This window comes from Nelumbo lutea, chromosome 6 (genome assembly GCF_056320005.1).
Source record: "Nelumbo lutea isolate HS-2025 chromosome 6, American lotus-T2T, whole genome shotgun sequence".
NCBI classification, from domain to species: domain Eukaryota; kingdom Viridiplantae; phylum Streptophyta; class Magnoliopsida; order Proteales; family Nelumbonaceae; genus Nelumbo; species Nelumbo lutea.
The window spans coordinates 23349639-23372168 of record NC_142689.1 but is presented as its reverse complement, the minus strand read 5'-3'; the positions used below and the strand labels follow the sequence as shown (position 1 = coordinate 23372168).

The following is a 22530-nucleotide window of genomic DNA, read 5'->3' as shown; positions in this document are numbered from 1 at the left end:
CCTAAAGTCACCGTTTCTCTTATAAAGTGTATGTCTACTTCAATGTGCTTCATCCTATTATGCTGAACTAGGTTGTGGGCGATGTTAATTGCTACTTGATTGTCACAGTATAGCATCATAGGTTCTTCTGCCTCAATTCCAATCTCCCCTAACAAGGCACGGATCCAGAGGAGCTCTAAAACACCATGTGCCATGGCTCTGTATTCAACTTCTGCACTTGACCTTGCCACAACTGTCTATTTCTTACTCTTCCATGAAACTAGATTACCTCCAACAAGAGTGCAAACTCCTGATGTAGATCTTGTATCATCTAGACAGTAGACACCCTGCCCAATCAATATCTGTGTAAGCCTCTAGCTTCAACTGTCCATGGTCAGCAAACAATATGCCTCTACCTAGGTGTCCCTTCAAATAAGAAAGTATCTTGTCAATAGCCTCCCAATGCTGAACTCGTGGGACATGCATGTATTGACTTATCACACTCACTGCATAAGAGATGTCTGGTCGTGTCATACATAAGTATAGCAACCACCCCGCTAATCTCTGATACCTCCCAACATCCTTCACTAGTTCACCTTCTGAAGCATTTATCCTGTGGTTCTGGTCAATAGGTGCATTAGCTGCCCTTGCCCCAAGTTTCCCCGTCTCATATAATAGATCTAGAAGATACTTCCTCTGTGAGATGAAGATTCCATGCTTTGACCTTGCCACCTCAATGTCCAGAAAGTATTTCACCTCCCCAAGATCCTTAATTCTAAACTCTTTGTGCAGATTCTTCTTCAGGGTATCAATCTCACTCAGATCATTTCTTATAACCAAGGTTCAAAATATCGATACACCTGATATACTGGTATGGGCGTATCAGGCGAATCAATACTGCTTTTTTAGTTTTATTTTTATATATTTTTTTTATTTTTTCTGAAACCAGTTCTGGGGGCTAGTGTAGGTCGCCTCCACCCCTTGAACTGGTCAGACCCCTGATTCACCCACTATAGGGGCGTATCGGAGGGGTTTCGACACGATACGTATCGACCAATACGGGCCAATACGTGTCGATACTTTGAACCTTGCCTGTAACTACAGTGTCATCCACATACACCGTCAAAACTGACACCAAAGACCCCTCCTCTTCACAAACAGAGTATGATCTAATTGGGTTTGAGTATAGCCAAAATCAACCAATGCTCTTCCAACTTGATGTGAAGAATGCTTTTCTCAATGGGGACTTACAAAAAGAGGTATATATGGATCTTCCAGCTGGTTTCTACAATATGGCCAATGGTATGTAGCTGCTAGTGATAGAAGAATCCGGATTGAGCTCATCTTTGCCATTGGTGCTAAAGTTTCTAAGTAATCTATGCCATAAGTTTGAGTATATCTTTGTGCAACCAGCCTTGCTTTATACCTTTCTATACTCTCATCTGCCTTGTATTTCACTGTATAAACCCAACTACATCCAACTGTCTCCTTGCCTTCTGGTAGATCCATAATCTCTTACATCTGATTCTTAACCAAAGCTTTCATTTCCTCTTGCATAGATGTCTTCCACTTAGGTTTGGAGAGAGTCTCACTAACACCCTTGGGTATGGACATGTAGTCGAGGGAGGAAAGGAAGGCCTGTTAGGAAGGAGATAGTCCATTATAGGAGAGATAGTGTGAGATATAATGAGTAGTACACTTTCTCTTCCCTTTTCTGAGTGCAGTAGGAAGGTCAAGGTCATCTACAATGGGGTTAGTAATATCAGTAGGAACTAAACCATCAGATGAAGCAAGGGGCATACTTGGATCAGTATCAATCGAACCTGGAGTCTTTGAGGAGTCAATACCAAGTAGAAAAGTTTTGATATAAATTTTGTGAAAAGAAAAAAGAAGGGAAAAGTTTCTGCTAGAGAAGAAACGAAGAAGAAATAGAAGAGAATGAGAGGAAGCCAATGAATCAGATCTGGCTGCCCCTTTCCTTTTAATTATATACTCATAAAAAAGAGTGTACAAAGTATGTCCTTAGCAAGTTGGCTACTTTAAGAAGCTAAAGAACACATTTAACTTAACATAAACTAATGGGCCTAAGGCCCAATAACTTCCTAACTAAGTTATAAATAAAATAAATAAAATCAGCCCAATAACTCAACAGATAGCATTAATAAGCACAATAAGGACTTCACCACAATGCCCAACGACACCTTAGTTCAGAACTTAGGATTGCTTAGATTAGCATCTTGTAGGATTTTCCTTATCAGTTTTCTACTAACAGAACCAGGGTTGGAAGGTGATTGAAATAAAGGATAAAAACTTTCTATTGCATGGTTGAGGTTCTGTAGCTAAGATGGTATAAGATTACCTGATCACGACATTCTTCTCCGTAATCGCATACTGCATTTGAAATTCTATAATGTATCATGGTTTCTATGTAAATTGGCATTTCATTGGCTGTGAAAATTTGTAATGATAAATAATTTTAATGTAATAGCAGATCTCTTTCAAGTTGCATCAAATTTATGCTAGCATTTTTGGTAAGTAAATGTTTATTTCATTTCCTGTGACTTGACAAGACAATATTTTTCAATGTTTCAGATTGGGTTCTGCAAGAGCTGTTAACCGCCGTTATATCAGTGATTGTGTTCCACTTAAAATACGTATGCAGGCTTCAGCAGGTTTTGTTAGTGCAAGTGCTCTTGGGATGGCATGTGGTCCTGCTCTTGCTGGATTACTTCAAACTAATTTTAAGATTTTCAATATCACATTTAATGAGGATACTTTACCTGGTTGGGTTATGGCTCTGGCATGGCTAATATATTTACTGTGGTTGTGGATTTCATTTAGAGAACCTCCTTGTGAGAGTCATGAGAACAATGTGCCACAGCATGCTAATTCTGGTATGTAAACTTAGATCTCTCACTACTTTAACCATGCCTATTCTGAGGTTAGGTATAATTTTGACCTACCATCACTTTTCACAAATTTTAAGCCTTGAGCTCTTTAATGTTTTGGTATTCAACTATTAAATGATTATTTTTTCATATATTTGAAATGCTTTTTTTATCTTATATGACATCTCTCAAGTGCTACTTATTCATGTCCTGCTTTATGGTCAGTTGTAGCTGCAAGTGTTATTTAATAGTTCTCAGAAAGTTATGCTATTTTCTACTCTAATTTCCACCAATTCAGTCTTTTAGGGGTGTGAGTGGAATTTTGTAAGCATATGTTTCTTTTTCCTGGAATGCCAACAACAAAAAATGTTGTATTAACTAGTATAAAATATATGAAATGCATATAAGTCAAAATGGTGACTTTTGTCTGTAGCTGTACAAGCTTCCTGAGGTAGTTAGGACTCACCATACACATCTCTTAATTCCCTGTGATCCTGCCAGAGTTGTCAGCTATAGCTTTTAACTCTATTGATATTCATTTCAAAATATATGTACTGGACCTTAAAAGATGCATTGCCTCGTTAAACAAATTAGAGAGCCTCAAAGGGTCTGTTCCAAACCCCTTGCTTATACCAATTTCTGATTCTGTTTCAATCCAAAGAGAAGAGAGCTATTGTAGGTAGCCTGGAAAAGTTAAATCCCTTGATATTCATTTCAGAACTTACGTGTTGAACCTTGCAAGATGCCTTGTCTCATTAATCAAATGGGAGAACCTCCAAGTGCCTCTACCGGCTGCCTTGCCAATCACATTGGCTGGGTCTCCTACAATCTGAAGAGAGAAGCTTCCTGGTTGTATCCTGAAAAGAGTTTCTCACTAGTCTTTTAACTGACTAGTGAGAAAAAAAAAACTATTGATAAAATATGAGAAAAAAATAATCTGGATATTACAGCATCATGTCATGGAATGTGAAAATGGGAAAACAAACATATCATACAACTCAAAATTCTCTCTGATCATGGTGAACCATCTATATAGATTAATTAGCAATGAGCAGCCAAGATTAGTTATTGTTGAGTTTTGGGCTGATATTATTTATTTATTTTTTATTTACATAGCATAGTTAGGGAGTTATTGGGCATTAGGCCCATTAGTTTATTTTTTTAAGTTAAGAATGTTTATTCAGTTCTTACAAGTAGCCAACTTACTAAGGGCATACTTGTCTTTGTACTCTCTTTTATTTGTGAATATAATCTAATGAAAGGGGTGGCCAGACGTAATTTTGGCTCCCATTCTCTTCTATCTCTCTTCTCTTTCTTTCTCAGCAGAAACTTTTCTTCTCTTTCTTTTTTAGTTTTTATATCAAAACAGGTCTTCCAAACTTTTTCTACTTCAAAGATAACAGTTAGTCTTATCAAAGGGTTGACTTGGCCAGTGATTAATTTTTTTGATGTCATTGATGCTTTTAAGAAGTGCTGATTTCTAATGGCATCTCTAGATGCTGACTCCTAGAGAATCCCTAGATGCATATTCCTAGGTAGTTCTTTCATTTTTTTTACTTATTATGCAGGTCCACCCTGTTTCAGGGTATATCCATGTCAGTAGGCATGTGTAACTGGCCTGATTGGGTATTGTACTGTCAATAAGTAGGGACCTGTAAGATGGTTTCATCTTAACATAGGAGACCATCTACAGCACCTGTAATATCTGTTGACAGTTGATCATCTACAGCACCTTTAAAGATCTTGTTTGTGCTGTTCAGCCGAACTGAGAAAAGGGAAAGAAAGAAGAGAAGAAGAAGAGGAGGAATAGTGTCGAATTGAGAAGACTGTTCATCTAACCCAGTCAACCATATGCTTAAACATTACAAAAATAAAATTACATAGACTGAAATGCCCCTGCATATGAGGAGACATACAACTAACACCTTACTTAGGGGAAAAGACCAAAATACCCCTCTTTAGTCGACTCTAACACTCCCCCTCAAGCTGGAGAGTATATATCATATAATCCCAGCTTGTTACATATATAGCTCACTCTTCCCGAACTCGACCCTTTTGTGAACAAATCTTCCCATTGATCACCTGTTCTCACATGCTCAGTACTTATCTCACCATTGATGAACTTTTCCCTTACAAAGTGGAAATCTACCTCTATGTGTTTAGTTCTCTCATGAAAAACTGGGTTGGATGAGATGTGAATTGCAGCCTGGTTGTCACAATGTAGCTTCATGAGTTTGCTTATTGAAAAACCGATTTCCTACAGTAGATTCTTCAACCATACTAGTTCACATGTAGTATGTGCCATGGCCCTGTATTCTGCTTCTGCACTGCTCCTTGCTACAATAACTTGCTTCTTGCTCTTCATGTCACTAGATTTCCTCCCAGAAAGGTGCAATAACCTGTAGTGGATCTCCTGTCTAATACAAAGCTAGCCCAATCTGCGTTGGTGTATCCAACTACTTCAAAATCACCTCCTGGCTTGTATAGTAACCAATGACCTAGGGCCCCCCTTCAAATACTGCATAATTCTAAGAACTGCATCCTAGTGAGGCACTCGAGGTTTCTGCATAAACAGGCTTACCACACTAACAGCAAAAGAGATGTTGGGCCTAGTGATAGATAATTCAGTTTTCCCACTAGCCTTCTATACCTTCCAGGATTATCAAACAATTCACCTGTGTCACTTCCCAACTTCACATTTAGTTCCATGGGAGTTTCAGCTGGTTTAGCACCTAGCAAGCCAGTTTCTTCCAATAGGTCAAGAACATATTTCCGTTGATAGAGGTTGATGCCTTCCTTGATCTAGCAACTTCTATACCCAGAAAATACTTCAACTTCCCAAGATCTTTTATCTGAAAGTGATCTTGTAGGAATGTCTTCAATATATCAATCCCAACTCTATCACTGCCAGTTATGACTATGTCATCCACATACACTACTAACAAGATCTTCCCGGCCACCGAGTCATAGCTAAATACTGAATGGTCAACTTGACATTGTCTCATTCCAAACTCCTACACCACTTCATTGAATTTGCCAAATCTAGTACGGGGAGACTATTTGAGCCCATAGATCACCTTCTTGATCTTACACACCTTACCATCCTCCCCCTGAGCAACAAACCCTGGTGGTTGCTCCATGTACATTTCCTCTAGAAGATCACCATGGAGAAAGGCATTTTTAATATCAAACTGAAAGAAAGGCCAATCATGCAATGCAATTAAGGAAATCAACACATGTACTGAGCCAATCTTTGCAATTGGAGAAAAGGTTTCGACATAGTCTACACCATAAAGTTGAGAGTACCCTTTTGCAATTAAACGAGCTTTCAGCCATTCCACTCTCCCATCTGGTAGACACCTAACAATATACACCCACTTACAACTAGCAACATGTTTTCCTGGGGGAAGATTGATAAGTTCCCATGGATGATTGTGATGAAGAGCAGAGAGTTCTTCTTCCACAGCTTTTTGCCACCCTGGTGAGGTAAGAGTCTCCTGAACATCCTTAGGTGTGGATATAGAGGATAACATGGTAATAAACTCATGATGGGAAGCAAAAAGGTATGATACAGAAACACAATTGGATATAGGATGTAGTGTGCAACTACGTTTACCTTTCCGCACCACAATAGGAAGGTCAAGATCATAAGGCAATTTAGTTATGGAAAGAGTTGGATCACCCACCGGAGTAGAAGGTGGTGGAGGTGCTGGCCTCTACACTTGATGAATTGGTGGTCTTTCAGTACTCTCTTGCATTGGGGAAGGTGTAGACTTAGGCATAATGGGAACCACCGGGATGGAATTATCAACCAGAAGAGGAAGAGGAACCTCTGTAGGAGGAGAAGGGGTATCAGAGGGAGAGAAGTATGGAACCGATTCAAAAAATATAACATCAAAACACACAAGGAAGATACATTTAATGGAACGAGCATCCAACTTCTCTAGCCCAGGACCAAGATTCTGAACAAAGCACACACACCTAAAGATCCTAGGAGTCAGAGGATATGGAGACAAAGTGGGAAATAAGATAGAAACGGAGAATGACCATCCAAAATAAATGAGGGCATGTGATTAATGAGAAAACAAGCAGTCAGGACTGCATTATTCCAGAAACATTTAGGAGCATTTATATGATGAAGGAGAGACCGAGCTGTTTCAAGTAGATGTCGGTTCTTCCTCTCAGCTGCCCCATTTTGCTGAGGGGTGTGAGCAAAAGATGTCTGATGAATAATACCATGTTGTTCCAAGTATTGCTGGAATGAAGAAAATACTCTCTACCATTGTCGAAACGAAGAATTTTAAGTGAAACATCAAATTGTGTATGCACTTCAACATGAAACTTTTGGAAAGTGAAAAATAATTCACTTCTTTCTTTCATTAAATAAAGCCATGTCATTCTTGAACAGCCATCAACAAAGAAAACAAAATACTTGTAACCATTATAAGACTCAATTCTGATTGGACCCCAAACATTTGAATGAACTAAATCAAAAGGACTCAACATACGACTATCAACTCTAAGACTGAAGGAAACCCGATGGTGTTTCCCATACTGACACAACCTACACTATAAAGATGACAGACGACTCAATGACGGAACAAGAAGCTTGAGAGCTTTAAGAGGTGGATGGCTGAGTCTATAATGCCACTGAAGAGGAGTCAAGGAGGTTTGAAGTGCAATCATAGATCCACCATCGTCAAGATAATACAATCCGTCAGCTTCATGCCCTCCTCTAATCTTTTCCCTGTCGTTAGATCCTGAAAAACACAAGAGGAAGGGTAAAATGTGATAGAACAATTGAGGGATTTGGTTAGTTTACTAACAAACATAAGATTGAAAGGAAACTTCGGAACGTATAAAACAGAAGTCAAATAAAGAGATGTTGTGTTAACATTACCAACACCATAGATGGGGGAAGTAGATCCATTGGCAAGGGTAACATTATTTGATGTAAAGGTTGGAGAAAAGGAAAACACACCTGGAGTCCCAGTCATGTGATTAGAGGTTGCAAAGTCGATTATCCAAGGTGAAGGTTTGGATGCTAGGCAAGCTATACTTGAATGAGCAAGGCTGGCAGTATTCTGATGTGAGGTGGTCTGAGTAAATCTCTCATACTTCTCTCTTGGAATACTCATCATCTCCTTCACTACCACCAACAACTGGTATTCTGATGTGAGGTAGCCTGGATCAACTGGTTGAATTTCACTGACTTCACTACCACCAATAGCTGCATCTTTAGCCCATGTTGATGGTGGGCCATGCAAATCATAGCAGAAGTTAACTGTGTCCTTCTCTCCCACAATGTGTGCATTTCCTAGTAGTGCTCCCTCTTCCTCTGTCATGGCCTCCCCCTGAATCACGACCTCCTCCACTACCACGACCACCCATAGGGTTACCACGGCCTCCCTTAACTGTACGACCACCTCCTTTGTGTCCATGAGAGCCACCTTGAGTGCCAACAAGTGCTGATCTGTTGGAAGGTATGTTACACTCTGTGGGGGTGAGAGATATCCTACGGAGATGGTCAAACACTTATTCTAGAGTAGGGAGAGCAGACCCATCCAATATCTATGCTCTGACAAGTTCATATTCTGCTTTCGGTCCCACCAAGAACCGAGTAATATCTAGCTGTTCTCTTTGTTGCTGCTGAACTTTGACGTCTGGAGTCAAGGGATGATAACATTAAGTTCATTTCGAAGATTCTTCATACTGGTGTAATATTCTTCAAGAGTCTGATTTCCCTGCTGCAAACTAAAGTATACCTGATAAAGCTGATAAGCCCTTGTGGTGTTGTCTTGTCCATAATTGAGTTTCTTGGCATGTTCCCATATATCCCTAGCTATATTTAAAAGAACGAAATTAACACTGATTCTAGGCTACATACTGTTCCACAACCATGTCATAATTTGAGCATCCTCTTTCTTCTTTCTAGCCTTCAGAAACACCTCCACCGACTTGGCCCACGGAACATAGTTTTACCATTAAGCTTGATGGAGGCCATCTAGACACTCGATTTTTGGTCACCACTCACATCACCCATCGAAGCCATTTCAGTCTACAAAGTCGGTTCTGCCTGTCACACACAAAAAAGCAGTTCCAACCACTGCACTACAGTTCGTCAGCTACCACACAAACACTTGCAATCACCACGTACTTGCCTTAGCATACATTTGGCCACTGCAAACACCACTGTACTGCTAACATGCAGATTTAAAACCACAAAGAATCCCTCTTGAAACTGCTCATTAGAGGGTTCAAACCACCACAACTGCACCTATTCGACCACCACAGCTGTCACACACATGGTGACAGCAGTCCACACGAAAAAAAACCCTTTTTTTCCTGTTCACTCGACTGCTGTACTCTTTCATTGTCACCAGAAGTCAAGCATCTGAAACCCTAGTGGTTGCTGTAGGAATCTGGGTTGTGCCGCAGTCTTCTACCCCAGATTTCTTGCACCAGAAAAAACGAACAAAAAGAAGAACTGAGAAATGTTAGTTGAGGAAGCTGTAATCGACTGCTGTCAATGGCGCTCTGATACCATGTTTGTGCTGTTCAGCCGAACTGTGGAAAAGGGAAAGAAAGAAGAGAAGAGGGAGAAGAGGAAGAATAGTGTCGAACTGAGAAGACTGTTCGTCTAACCCAGTTGACCATATGCTTAAACATTACAAAAATAAAATTACAAAGATTGAAATGCCCTGCATATGAGGAGACATACAGCTAACACCTTACTTAGGGGAAAAGACCAAAATACCCCTCTTTAGTTGAATCTAACAGATCTGTTGCAAGTTGAAGGCTGGAAGGGCTAGGGGCAGACCAAAAAGGGTTGAAGTCGTAAGAAGTGATTTAAACTCTAATAATTTAACAATGGATTTGGCACTAAACAGAATGGAATGGAAAAACGGGATTCATGTAGCTGGCTCCATATAGTTGGGATAAGGCTTAGATATTATGATGATGATTAGACTGGGTTAAGCCCTTATTCCCTGGTTGTTTTAATGCTCTGATTATTCTGGACCCATTTCTAACCTAAATCAGCATCCATTAATAAAGCAAAAGCGTTGTTATCCAGATACATAAAGGACATGGTTGGACAGTGTTTCAGATACAAAACTTAAACTAAAGATTGAAGTATCTGGCAAAGTGGCTATATATGGAGCCCTTGCACAAGTATCTATCGTAGTCCATAGGCATTCTTCATTCAGAGCGTGCAAAAAGGAAAAAGAAACCTCAACTTGGTAATGATAATACTCAGAATAACTCTCACTCCTCGATAGCAATTCTCTCACATTGCTATGGACTGTTGAACTGGTCAATCTAAGAATCCAATGGAATGAAGGGCCTACCCTAGATGTCAAAGTACTCATCTATCTTTTCTAATAGAAAAGGTACCAAGGTCTCCTTGATATATCCATCATCTGCCCTATCAAGCTGACAGTCTTCCTTGATTATTGAAGAAATAGTTGGTTAGCCACGAGTAGGGGGTTCCATACCCACACTCAGGCTCTGGTGTCTGTGGTTTCATACCCACACCTAGTTGTTTCTAATTTCTTTTATTAGTAGTTCTAATTTCTTTTTAGTAGTTTCTAATTTCTTTAGTTTTTAATTTCTGTTAAGTTGGGCTGGCTGGCCTTATTGTTTCTAATTTTTGTTTATTTCCTATTCTTGTAAGGATCCTAAAAGCTATAAATAAAGGAGTGTATGGGGCAGCAGATCATTCACCACTGAACCCCTTCTTTCTTTTCTCCTCTCTTCATTCTTTCTCTCTCTCTCTCTCTCTTTCTCTTTCTCTCTTTTCTTCTCTTCAAACCTGTAATACAGTAAACAGTTTTTCTTCTTCTTTCAAGTTGGTATCAGAGCCTTAGGTCTAGGGTTTCTCATGTGGATTTAATTCTGCCGACCACACGAGAATTGTTTAGGGCTGAAAGTTCAGAAAGATCCTCATTTTGATTGATTCTTGGAGGTTGCAAGAAGGCTTTAGCAGCTGTCCTAAGATTGGAGAGAGCTTCTTGTAATCAGGAAGAATTAGGCAGGAATTGAGTGATCAAGATCGATTCTTGATCAAGATTGGAGGTGTTGATCAGTTTTTTTTTCTTGGTTCTTTGATCAAGATTCAAGGTGCTGACAGTAATCGATTGATCAAGTCTAAAGGCTGAAGGTAGCAATCAGTTTTCTGGGCTTTTTTCTTCATAAAGTAAGTACATTTTCTTGAGATTGATACTCAGAAGGACTTTGTTATTCATTCAGAGAGGTACGAATAGAAAATCTCAGGATTGATATCAATCCCAGGACAATAGTTGACTGTTATCTAACTACAAAATCATTGTCCCAGGTCGGCTGTTATCAGCCTTGAAATACAGTTTTTTTCTTGTCACATTAGTTTAAAGCCTCATCTTAACTTAGAATGGAGTACAAGAACCAAGGGGAAGGTGCTTTTGGGACTAGTGGTTCAGGTAACATGACTGAAAACACCTTTCATATTACAACTGTTAAGTTTGATGGATCAATCTACTTGGAATGGGCCCAATCAGCCATGATGGCTATTGGGGGTATTATAGGAAAATTGAACTTCTTGCTAGGGGATGTGAAGGAACCCTCCAAGGAGGACCCTACTTATGCTAGGTGGGTTCAAGAAAATTTTTTGGTGATGACATGGCTGTGCAACTCTATGCATCCACACATTAGCCGAAACTACTTGTGGGCCAAAATAGCTAAGGAAATATGGGATGTTATGAAGGAAACTTACTCTTAGCCTCTTAGTGTTGCTAGGGCTTATGAGTTAAAATTTGAGGCAAGGAGAGAAGCAGGTATTTGTTTGACCATCTTGAAACAATTGAGTGGGAGAGTCAGAAAGATGCACAACATATAGAAAGCAAGTTGAAACTAACAGAGTTATTGAGTTCCTAGCTGTTTTGAACTCTAATATGACATTGTAAGACAACAGTTGTTGACAAGAGATAGTGTGACTTTATTTATCACAAGCCTATTCCCTAGTGCATAGTGAAGAAACTAGGAGAAAGGTTATGTTGTAGCAACAACCCTCCGAATCAGCCTTGGTAGCAGTTAGACCTAAATCTGGGGAGGGGGGGGGGTAAGGAGAAGAAGGAAGCTAAGGACTTAATATGTGAATACTGCAAGAAACCTAAACATACTAAGGACACCTGTTGGAAGTTGCACCATCGTCTAGTTCCAACAAAGCTCAGAAATAAGAAAGGGAATGCTAATATGGCTGTCAACACTGATAATACAATTTCATTAGGCACAAGAGACACTCCTCTAGATACCCTAGTTGCAGTCCGAGCTGCTCTGACTGAGCTAGAAAATGAATTTAGTAATTCAGCTCAGCCTACATCAGCTCAACAGCCTACTTCAGCCCTTGCTCATATAGGTACAAGAGCTACTGCTTAATATGCTTTTGTCCTAGGTAATACTAGACCTTCTTGGGTAATAGATTCAGGTGCTTTAGATCATATGACCAGCATATCTACTCTATTTAGCACCTATTGTTTATCCTCTGGGAGAGACAAAGTTTCTATTTGTTGATGGCTCTCTTGTACCAATTTCTGGCAAGGGAGACATCATATTATCAAATACCATCACCCTATCCTCAGCTTTGCATGCTCCCAAGCTTATTGCTAACTTACTTTCAGCTAGTAGTATTACTAAAAACCAAAACTGTTAGGTAACTTTTTTCCCTGATTGGTGTATTTTTCGGGATCTGAAAACGAAGAAGGTAATTGGGATTGGCCGTGAGATGAATGGAGTAAGATTAAGCTTTGGCACAACCGCTTAGTTCATTTATCTTTTGGGTCTTTAAAGAGTCTTTTTCCAAACTTGTTTGAGTCAGTAGAAGTGTTTGGGTTAAAATGTGAAAGTTGTGAACTTACAAAACATAGTAGATCGCCTTATCCTTTAAGTAATAAAAGAAATAACATTCCTTTTGTTGATGACTATACCCGTTTTTCATGGGTCTATCTTATGCAATATCGAGATGAGTTCCCTTCCTTGACCCAAGCTTTCCATCAAATGATCCTAACTCAATTTGAAACCAAGATCAAGATTCTTAGATCTGATATTGCCAAGGAATACTTTGCAAAACCCTTGGCATCTTAACTCCTTGATCATGGGATCATTCATCAGAGCACCTGTCCTCACACACCTTAGCAAAATGGGGTTGCTGAGAGAAAAAACAGACATATTTTAGAGGTAGCCAAAAGCATCATGCTCATCTCCAATGTTCCCATACACTTATGGGGTGATGCAATCCGTACAACCATATACCTCATTAACAGGGTTCCTTCATGGGTCCTAAACATGCAAACCCCGTTCAGTCTTCTATATCCAGATAAGGACCTATTCACTATTCCCCTCAAAACTTTTGGGTGTACTTTCCTTGGGTATGCACAAAATCAAAAGGGATATTACTGTTATGAGCCAGTTTCAGGGAAGCGTTGTGTCTATGGATGTCACCTTCTTTGGGGATATGCCCTACTATCATAAGGCTTCTCCTTGAGGGGAGAATAGTGAGGAAGGGATTTTAATTTCAGCTCCAAGAGTTCCTTTACCTGTCCTGGTTACTGAGGGGGGGAGTTGCGAAGAAGGTTGTCAAAAATGCAGGGAGTTGTGAGTGTATCACAGAAATTGGTGGAGGCAGGTTGATTCTCGTATTCAACAGCAATCCAGGCCATTTCCAACATCTTCTACAGCTCCAAATCCAGACACTACTACTGCTCCCACTGTTACGGATGTTCAACCTTCACCAACAGATGACCTTAATCTTCCAATTGCTATTCGTAAAGGGAAGCACCGTTGCACCTCATCCACTGCCTATTGCATTTCCAAGTTCCTTTCCTATAATTGTCTCTCAAAATCCTACAGATCTTACTTGGCATCTATTTCTGCTATTCCTATACCAAAAAAAGTGCAAGAAGCTCTTTTGATACCTGAATTGAGGGAAGAAACCTGTTGGATGCAGATGGGTGTTTATTGTGAAATATAATGTTGATGGTACTGTAGAGAGGTATAAGGCTAGATTGGTTGCAAAGGGATTCACACAAACTTATGGCATAGACTATACAGAAACCTTTACACCTGTTGCAAAAATGAACACCATTAGAGTTCTATCCATTGCTGCAAACTTCTCATGGCCACTATTTCATCCGGATGCTAAGAATGCCTTCCTCAACGGAGACTTGCAGGAGGAAGTATACATGGAGTTACCCCTGGTTTTTATAGTACAGAAGCAGGAAAGAAAGTTTGCCTTTTAAAGAAGGCCTTGTACGGATTGAAACAATCCCTGAGAGCTTGGTTTGATAGGTTTAGACTGGCTTTGGACAAATTCGGATACATATAGGCTTAGTCAGATCACATCATCTTCTTTAAGAAGATAGGTCATTCCCTGATTCTACTTGTAATCTATGTAGATGTCATTGTGATAACAGGAAGTGACATTGGTGAAATTGAAACCCTTAAACAGCACCTTCACAAGGAATTTGAAGTGAAAGACCTAGGAAAGTTACACTATTTCCTAGGAATTGAGGTCGCTCGATCTAAGCATGGCATTTTCATCTCCCAAAGGAAGTATGTTCTGGACTTATTGGAAGAAACTGGCAAGTTAGGAGTGAAACCTGTTGATACGCCCATTGAGCCTAACCATAAGATAAGTGCAGAAAGTCGAAAACTCCTCGAGGACAGGGCTATGTATCAAAGGCTGCTTGGGAAACTTCTTTATCTCTGTCTAACCTGACCAGATATTTCTTATGCTATCAGTGTTGTCAGTCAATGTATGCATTCTCCTAGGACCACCCATCTCCTTGTAGTAGAAAGGATCCTTGCCTACTTAAAGAGATGTCCAGGGAGAGGTATACTCTTCAAGAATAATGGTCATATGAAAATAAAAGTGTATACAGATGCGGATTAAGCTAGATGTGTTGATGATAGGAAGTCCACCTTTGGATATTGTGCATTTGTGTGGGGAAATCTTGTTTCCTGGAGAAGCAAGAAACAAAATGTTATTGCTCTCTCCAATGTAGAAGCGAAATACAGATCCATGGCCAATGGTGTTGTAGAAATGTTATGGCTGAGATCCTTGCTTTATGAGTTAGAGGTTGATTATGAGAAGGCTCTGATTCTTTATTGTGATAATCAAGCTGCAATGAATATTGCCCACAACCCAATATAGCATGATAGGACTAAGCATATCGAGGTTAACAGACATTTTATTCGAGAGCAAGTCGCATCTCAAGAAGTATGCCTTCCTTACATTGCCTTAGACATGCAGTTAATTGATCTCTTCACCAAAACAGTCACAAAAGGAAAATTGGAGACAGATCTGTGCAAGTTGGGCATGACAAATATCTACTCCCAACTTGAGGGGGGAGTGAAGAAATAGTTGATTAGCCACAAGTGTGGGTTCCATACTCACATTCAGGCTCTAGTGTGTGTGGTTTCATATCCACACCTAGTTGTTTCTAATTTCTGTTAAGTTGGGCTGGCTGGCCTTATTGTTTCTAATTTTAGTTTATTTCCTATTCCTCTAAGGATCCTAAAAGCTATAAATAAAGGAGTGTATGGGGTAGCAGATCATTCACCACTGAACCCTTCTTTCTTTTCTCCTCTCTTCTCTCTTTCTCTCTCTCTTTCTCTCTCTTTTCTTCTCTTCAAGCTTGTAATACAGTAAACAGTTCTTCTTTCAAGTATTATTTTTCTCTAGTGGCCATAGATATTTGATGATCTGAGTCCATGGGTAAGGTCAGGAGGGGTAATATCTCAGCTCATCCATCATATCATAAGCTGAGAGTTGTCCTTGATTGTTGTTCTCTGATGACCATAGATAATGATGATCAGAATCCATGGGCAAGGCCATAGGATAATCATCAGCTCTCACTGATCATACATGCTGATTGGGCCAGCATATGCTAGAACTATTATGATTTCGTCATTGTCTTTCAAGCCTCCGTCCATGCTGGATTCTTCAGGATTTCCTAGTGTTAGCGTAGGGGTATTTCTGTCTTTATACCTTGATTAATGTTGCTGATCTGTAATGCTGTGTTGAAACATGTGCTCTTAACTTAAGTAAGGGCACATAGGTCTTTTCAGTTATGTTTTAATAATAATATAAATACTTACTGGCCGACTGGGAGAAGTCAAGTTGACTCTTTCAGTTCGAACCAGAATTCTCTCTTCTCTCTTTCTCTCTTTCTTTATCACTTTTTCTTCTTCTACATAACTGTACTCAGTCAGGCCGAACTCTAAGGCAGACCTGAATTATAACATGGTATTAGAGCTAGGTTAAATTTGCCTAGATTTCTGCTTGCCTAGGGTTCATTCTCTGCGCACCCTATCTAGGGTTTTTCTCTTTTTTTTTTTTTTTTTTCTGTGTTCGATTGGAGATAAGGGAAAGGGCTGAAAAGGAGTGATCGCCCTCTTTCCTTGGGGGTCTCTATGCCTCCAGTCAGGTCGTATGTGGTTGGTTGCTGTGATTTCTGAGGTCGCCCTCTCTTGGAAGAGGAAGAATAGAGGGTCGAACTGTGTGTGTGGACTGCTCTCCTGCTCGCATGGGTGTTACTTCAGCGATAAGGTAAGAGATTTCAGTGCATGATATCTGTTATGGATTAAATAGGAGGTATGTTTCAGACCATTTGCTAGGGTTTCGGCCAGTAAGTGCTAGGGTTTATGCTGGTTTCTTTGTGCATTTTGAAGGAAGAGATATGATCATATAGTGGTGAGATTTCAGGTAGTTGTAGGAGTAGGGTTTGTGGTGTGAGCACACTTTTCAGCAACAACAAGTGCTGAAATCAGTGTGACAGGTGTGATTTAGGGTTTGTGGTATAAAGAGCACACAATCCAGCAACAATTAGTGCTGCAGTCAGTGTGACAGGTGTGACCTAGTGGTGTGTAGTGTGCAGATCTCAGTGATAATAGAATTCAGCAAGTGTGCAGAATTGGTGATAACATAATGGGAGACAATAATGATTATAAATCAAGTGTGATGGTGCTTACAGACTACCTGAATGTTCAGATGACCTCCATTAAGTTAAATGGAGAGAATTATGTGCCTTGGGCTAAATCCGTTGAAGTCTTTCTAAAGGCAAAGAAGAAGGTAAAACACATAAGAGAGGAGAAACCCTCCTCTGACTCTCACGAGTATGAAGACTGGGAGCAAGAGGACGCTCAGATCATCACATGGTTGTGGAACAGTATGGAACCCAGGATTAGTGTGAACTTCATGTTCCTTGATACTGCCAAAGATGTGTGGGACCATGCGAAGAAATTGTATTCAGGGCAGGACAATACAACCAGAGTTTATCAGCTTTATCAAGAGTACTTTAATCTGCAACAGGGCAATCAGAGTCTTGAGGAGTACTATGCCAACATGAGGAACATACGTAATGAGTTGAATGTCTATCATCCTCTCACTTCTGATGTCAAGATTCAACAACAACAAAGAGAGCAGTTTGATGTGACTAGATTTTTGGTGGGACTAAAGTCGGAATATGAACCAGTACGGGCTCAGATATTAGGGGGATCAGCTCTTCCGTCCCTAGAAGAGGTATTTGCTCGACTTCGGAGGATTTCTATCGGATCTATTGAGAACTCTAATATCTCAGATAGATCTGCCTTTGCTGCATCGAGAGGCCGTGGTGGTAGAGGTGGAGCTCGGGGAGCTCAGTCTGGCCATGGTGTTGGTAGTGGTTCTGCATATGGCCAAAGTGGCAATGGTGGGTCTACTTATCATTGTGGTTGTGGTCGTACTGGGAGCAGAGATTCAGGGGGAGCCCGTGGTAGAGGACGTAGCTCTGGCCCGAGGAAGTGCACTCATTGTGGTATGATGGACATACCATCAACTATTGTTATGATCTACATGGTCCTCCCTCAACCTGGGCCAATCATGCCGTGATCGATGACTCAAGTTCCAGCTTTCGACAGGAGAATCATTCATCTGATCAGATGCCTCCTACATCCACAGATGGTCCCATGAAGGAGATGGTGAGTGTTCCCCATGATGAATATGAGAGGTTTATCCAATCACAGCAGAACACGATGACTTTTGCTCACTCAGGTATGGCTTGTCTGGCATCTACACCCAATCCCTAGATCATTGACTCTGGAGCCTCCGATCACCTGACTGGAACTCCAGGTGTGTTTTCCTCCTTATCTCATTGCTCAACATCACAATCTGTCACCCTTGCTAATGGTTCCACATCCTCAATTTGTGGTGTTGGTAATGTTGACCTAGATCTTGTATCCCTCTCATCAGTTCTGTATGTTCCTAAATTTCCTTTTTAATCTTATGTCTATTAGTAAGCTGACCAAATCACTTAACTGCTCCATTACCTCTTATCCTTCTGTGTGTTTTTCAGGATCTCAAGACGGGGATGAAGATTGGTGGAGGGCATGAAGCAGGTGGATTGTATTATCTTGACGGTGGTGGTGGTAGAACTTCAAAGCTCTCCAGTCATCTCTTTCTCCTCTCCAGTGGCACTGCCGACTTGGTCATCCGTCGCTCAAAGTCTTGAAGTCCTTGGTTCCGTCCTGGAGTCAGCTTTCTGTTTTGGATTGTGAGTCGTGTCAGTTTGGGAAACACCATCGTGTTCTCTTTAGTTCTAGGGTTGATAACTGTGTGTCGAGTACTTTTTCTTTAGTTCATTCAGATGTTTGGGGTCCTTATAAAGTAATGTCATATAATGGATACAAATATTTTGTCATTTTTGTGGATGATTTTTCAAGGATGACGTGGCTCTATTTAATGAAAGAAAGAAGTGAATTGTTTACCATTTTTCAAAAATTTTATGTTGAAATTCGTAACCAATTTGGTACTCACATCAAAGTTTTTTGTTCTGATAATGGCTGCGAATATTTATCCTCATCATTTCAGGAATACCTGGACCAACACGGCATTATACATCAGACCTCGTGTACCTACACCCCACAACAAAACGGGGTGACTAAGAGAAAGAATCGCCATCTCCTTGAAACAGCAAGATCCCTAATGCATCACATGCATGTTCCCAAACCTTTTTGGAGTGATGCAATGCTTACCTCTTGTTTTCTGATTAATCGGATGCCCACGTTCATCCTTGATGGTCAGTCTCCGTTTCAGGTCTTGTTTCCCACTTTGTCTCCGTTCCCTCTTACGCCGAGAGTTTTTGGGTGTGTTTGTTTTGTCCATAATCTGGGTCCCGGGAACGACAAGTTTGATGCCCGTTCTCTGAAGTGCATCTTCCTTGGCTATTCTCGGACCCAGAAAGGGTATAGGTGTTACCATCCTGGTTCTCGACGGTCCTTTGTGTGTGCTGATGTCAGTTTCTTTGAGTCTACTCCGTTCTTTTTGGGGTCTGGTGATGCTTTTCCTCATCACCTCCTTCTTTTCCACTTCCCGCTATCGATCCTCCTTCCTTTGTTCCAGTCGTGACCAAATCCTTGCCTCCGGTGCCACCACCTGTTGAACGCCCACCTATCCGTCATGTGTATACACATCGCCCACGTGCACTGGCTACTACTCCCCCGGCTACATCTTTGTCGACGGATCCGGCACCAGACCCCCACTTAGCATCTGAGATTGATCCACCCATTGCTTTGCGGAAAGGTAAACGTACTTGCACCCTTCATCCCATTTCTAATTATGTTTCTCTTACTCACCTTTCCGCTTCCCATCGCCAGTTTGTTACCTTGTTATCATCAGTTATTGTTCCTAAAGATGTCCAGGAAGCCCTTGCCTCTCCAGGGTGGTGCCGTGCCATAGAAGAACTCTCAGCTCTTCATCATAATCATACTTGGGACCTCACTGCTCTTCCTCCTGGGAAGCAAGCTGTTGGTCGTAAGTGGGTTTATACGGTTAAGTATCTGCTTGATGGTAGTGTTGAACGCCTGAAAGCGCGATTAGTTGCAAAGGGTACTCCCAAACCTATGGCATTGACTACACAGAGACCTTCTCACCGGTTGCTAAGATAGGGTCAGTTCGTGTTGTGATCTCTTTTGCAGCCATGTATGAGTGGCCACTATATCAGCTTGATATCAAGAATGCCTTTTTGCATGGTAACTTACTCGAGGAGGTCTACATGGAGCAACCTCCAGGGTTTGTTGCTCAGGGGGAGGATGGTAAGGTGTGCTGACTAAGGAAGGCTATATATGGGCTTAAATAGTCTCATCGAGCATGGTTTGGTAGGTTCAGTGAGGTGGTAAAGAAATTTGGCATGAAACAGTGCAAAGTTGACCATTTTGTATTTAGTCATGTCTCTCCGGGAGGAAAAATACTGTTGGTGGTGTATGTAGATGATATTGTTATTACTGGGAATGATAACATTGGTATTGACGGGCTGAAGACTTATCTGCAGGATCACTTTCAGACCAAGGATTTGGGTAAACTAAAATACTTCTTGGGGATAGAGGTAGCGAGATCCAAGTATGGGATTAACCTGTGCCAGAGGAAGTGTGTACTTGATTTGCTGGAAGAAACATGCTTGTTGGGTGCCAAATCAGTTGAAACACCCATGGACACAAATACCAAGCTAAGCAGTGATATGGGTGAAGTGTTTGAAGACCTTGGCAGATACCGGCGACTTGTGGGCAAACAGAACTACCTAACCATTACCAGACCAGACATCTCATTTGCAGTTAGTGTGGTAAGCCAGTTCATGCAAAAACCTTTGATTTCTCATTGGAATGCGGTTCTGAGAATTGCGAAGTATCTAAAAGGGGCCCTGGGTTGCGGTCTGATATACAAGAGTGGGTGAAAACTTGAAATAGAAGGGTATTCTGATGCTGATTGGACCGATTCTATGTCTGATAGTCGGTCTACTACAGGCTATTGCACGTTTCTAGGTGGTGACATGGAAAAGTAAGAAGCAGACGGTTGTGGCAAGAAGCAGTGTAGAAGCAGAATGTAGGGCTATGGCGCATACCGCTTGTGAATTAGTGTGGCTAAGGAACCTTCTACAGGAAGTAGGGTACAACATTAACACTCCAATGAAGCTCTATTGTGATAATCAGTCTGCAGTTCATATCTCCTCTAATCCAGTGTTTCATGAAAGAACCAAGCACATTGAGGTTGGCTGTCACTTTGTGAGGGAGAAGGTGCTGAATGGAGAGCTAGACACTACACGTGTTAATACAAGAAATCAGTGGGCTGACTTATTTACAAAAGGCTTGAGTCGGGGAAGAGTGGACTACATATGTAACATGCTGGTGAGTACAACTTGAGGGGGAGTGTTAGCGTAGGGGTATTTCTGTCTTTATACCTTGAATGATGTTGTTGATCTATAATGTTGTGTTGAAACATGTGCTCTTAACTTAAGTAAGGGCACATAGGTCTTTTCAGTTATGTTTTAATAATAATATAAATACTTACTAGCCGACTGGGAGAAGTCAAGTTGACTCTTTCAGTTCGAACCAGAATTCTCTTTTCTCTCTCTCTCTTTCTCTCTTTCTTTATCACTTTTTCTTCTTCTACATAACTGAACTCAGTCAGGCTGAACTCTAAGGCAGACCTGAATTATAACACCTAGTATGGAATAATCAAAATTTAGGTTGATGGAGTTCTAACTATGATTTGACCACAACGGAATTGCTTCAGCTTGATTTGTAACTCACTTCCTCAATGATTGACTTTACCATGACTGAGAAGATCTCCAATATATGTGCCCATACCACTGTGATAGTAACAAACTCAGTTGTTGCCTGATATCATCTTGCTTTGGATTGTTCCAGCATTCTTCTTTCTGCATATTCTTCACAGAGTTGCATGAATTTACATCTCCACTTTACTTTGCACCTGGCTCCAAGTAAAATTGAGATTGGGGTGGGTTTTAAACTCAGGTTTCATTACATCTGAGCCATACCTTGAAATCTAGCTAGATCAGGGGTTAATAAGGCTAGCTAGATCAGGGGTTAATAAGGTGGTGGTATACAGCTGGAACTAAACTGTTATAAACGTTTTCTATATGCTGTAATCTTTGTACAACTTTGGATAGACTCACGTTGTTTTATTTAGATGTCCACTCCATATGACACACCCTTTTCTCTGAATGCATTTCATTTTTGCTTCTTTATCAATTAATCTTAATTTTTACCACAGCAAAATAGATAAGTAAGTAGGAAAAAATCCTAGAAAAGCTGTCTAGTGAAGCTCTATGCTAATATGCCACTTTTTGTGCCATTTCAGAAAATTGACAATTTAACTACTGCATAAAAATTAATGATACGATATGTAATGGGAAATACTTATAATAAAAAAATCATCTTTCTAATGTCAGGGCAAGTTGAAGATACAGTAGAAAATGGCCTCACAAAGCCTTTGCTTTAACTACTGCATAAAAATTAATGATACGATATGTAATGGGAAATACTTATAATAAAAAAATCATCTTTCTAATGTCAGGGCAAGTTGAAGATACAGTAGAAAATGGCCTCACAAAGCCTTTGCTTTTACGTTCCGAAGAGAAGGAACAAGATGAAGATGATGACCAAGAATGCGATGGTAGTGAAGAAGCTTCGGAGGAATCACACAGACCTGCTGCTTCAATTAAATCTGCATATCGCTTGCTTACACCATCTGTTAAGGTGTGAAGTTCATTCCATTTTTTCAATGTACTTGAAATGTTCTATGTTTCATTACATGATGCAATGGTAAAATAACTTGGGAGAAAATGGGTTTAAGTCT

The 22530-nt window shown here is 40.5% G+C and overlaps 1 protein-coding gene across 4 annotated transcripts in view; it reads left to right on the top strand.

Annotated features, from left to right (window-relative positions):
- The window catches only part of LOC148847943 (SPX domain-containing membrane protein At4g22990-like), a 60526-nt gene that overhangs the window by 30343 nt on the left and 7653 nt on the right, over positions 1 to 22530 (top strand). For all 4 annotated transcript variants that reach the window (XM_088950565.1, XM_088950567.1, XM_088950569.1 and 1 more), the window contains 2 exons: positions 2572 to 2873; positions 22249 to 22430. In XM_088950565.1, coding sequence (XP_088806691.1) covers positions 2572 to 2873; positions 22249 to 22430 — 484 coding nt within the window. The remainder of the gene's footprint in view (positions 1 to 2571; positions 2874 to 22248; positions 22431 to 22530) is intronic.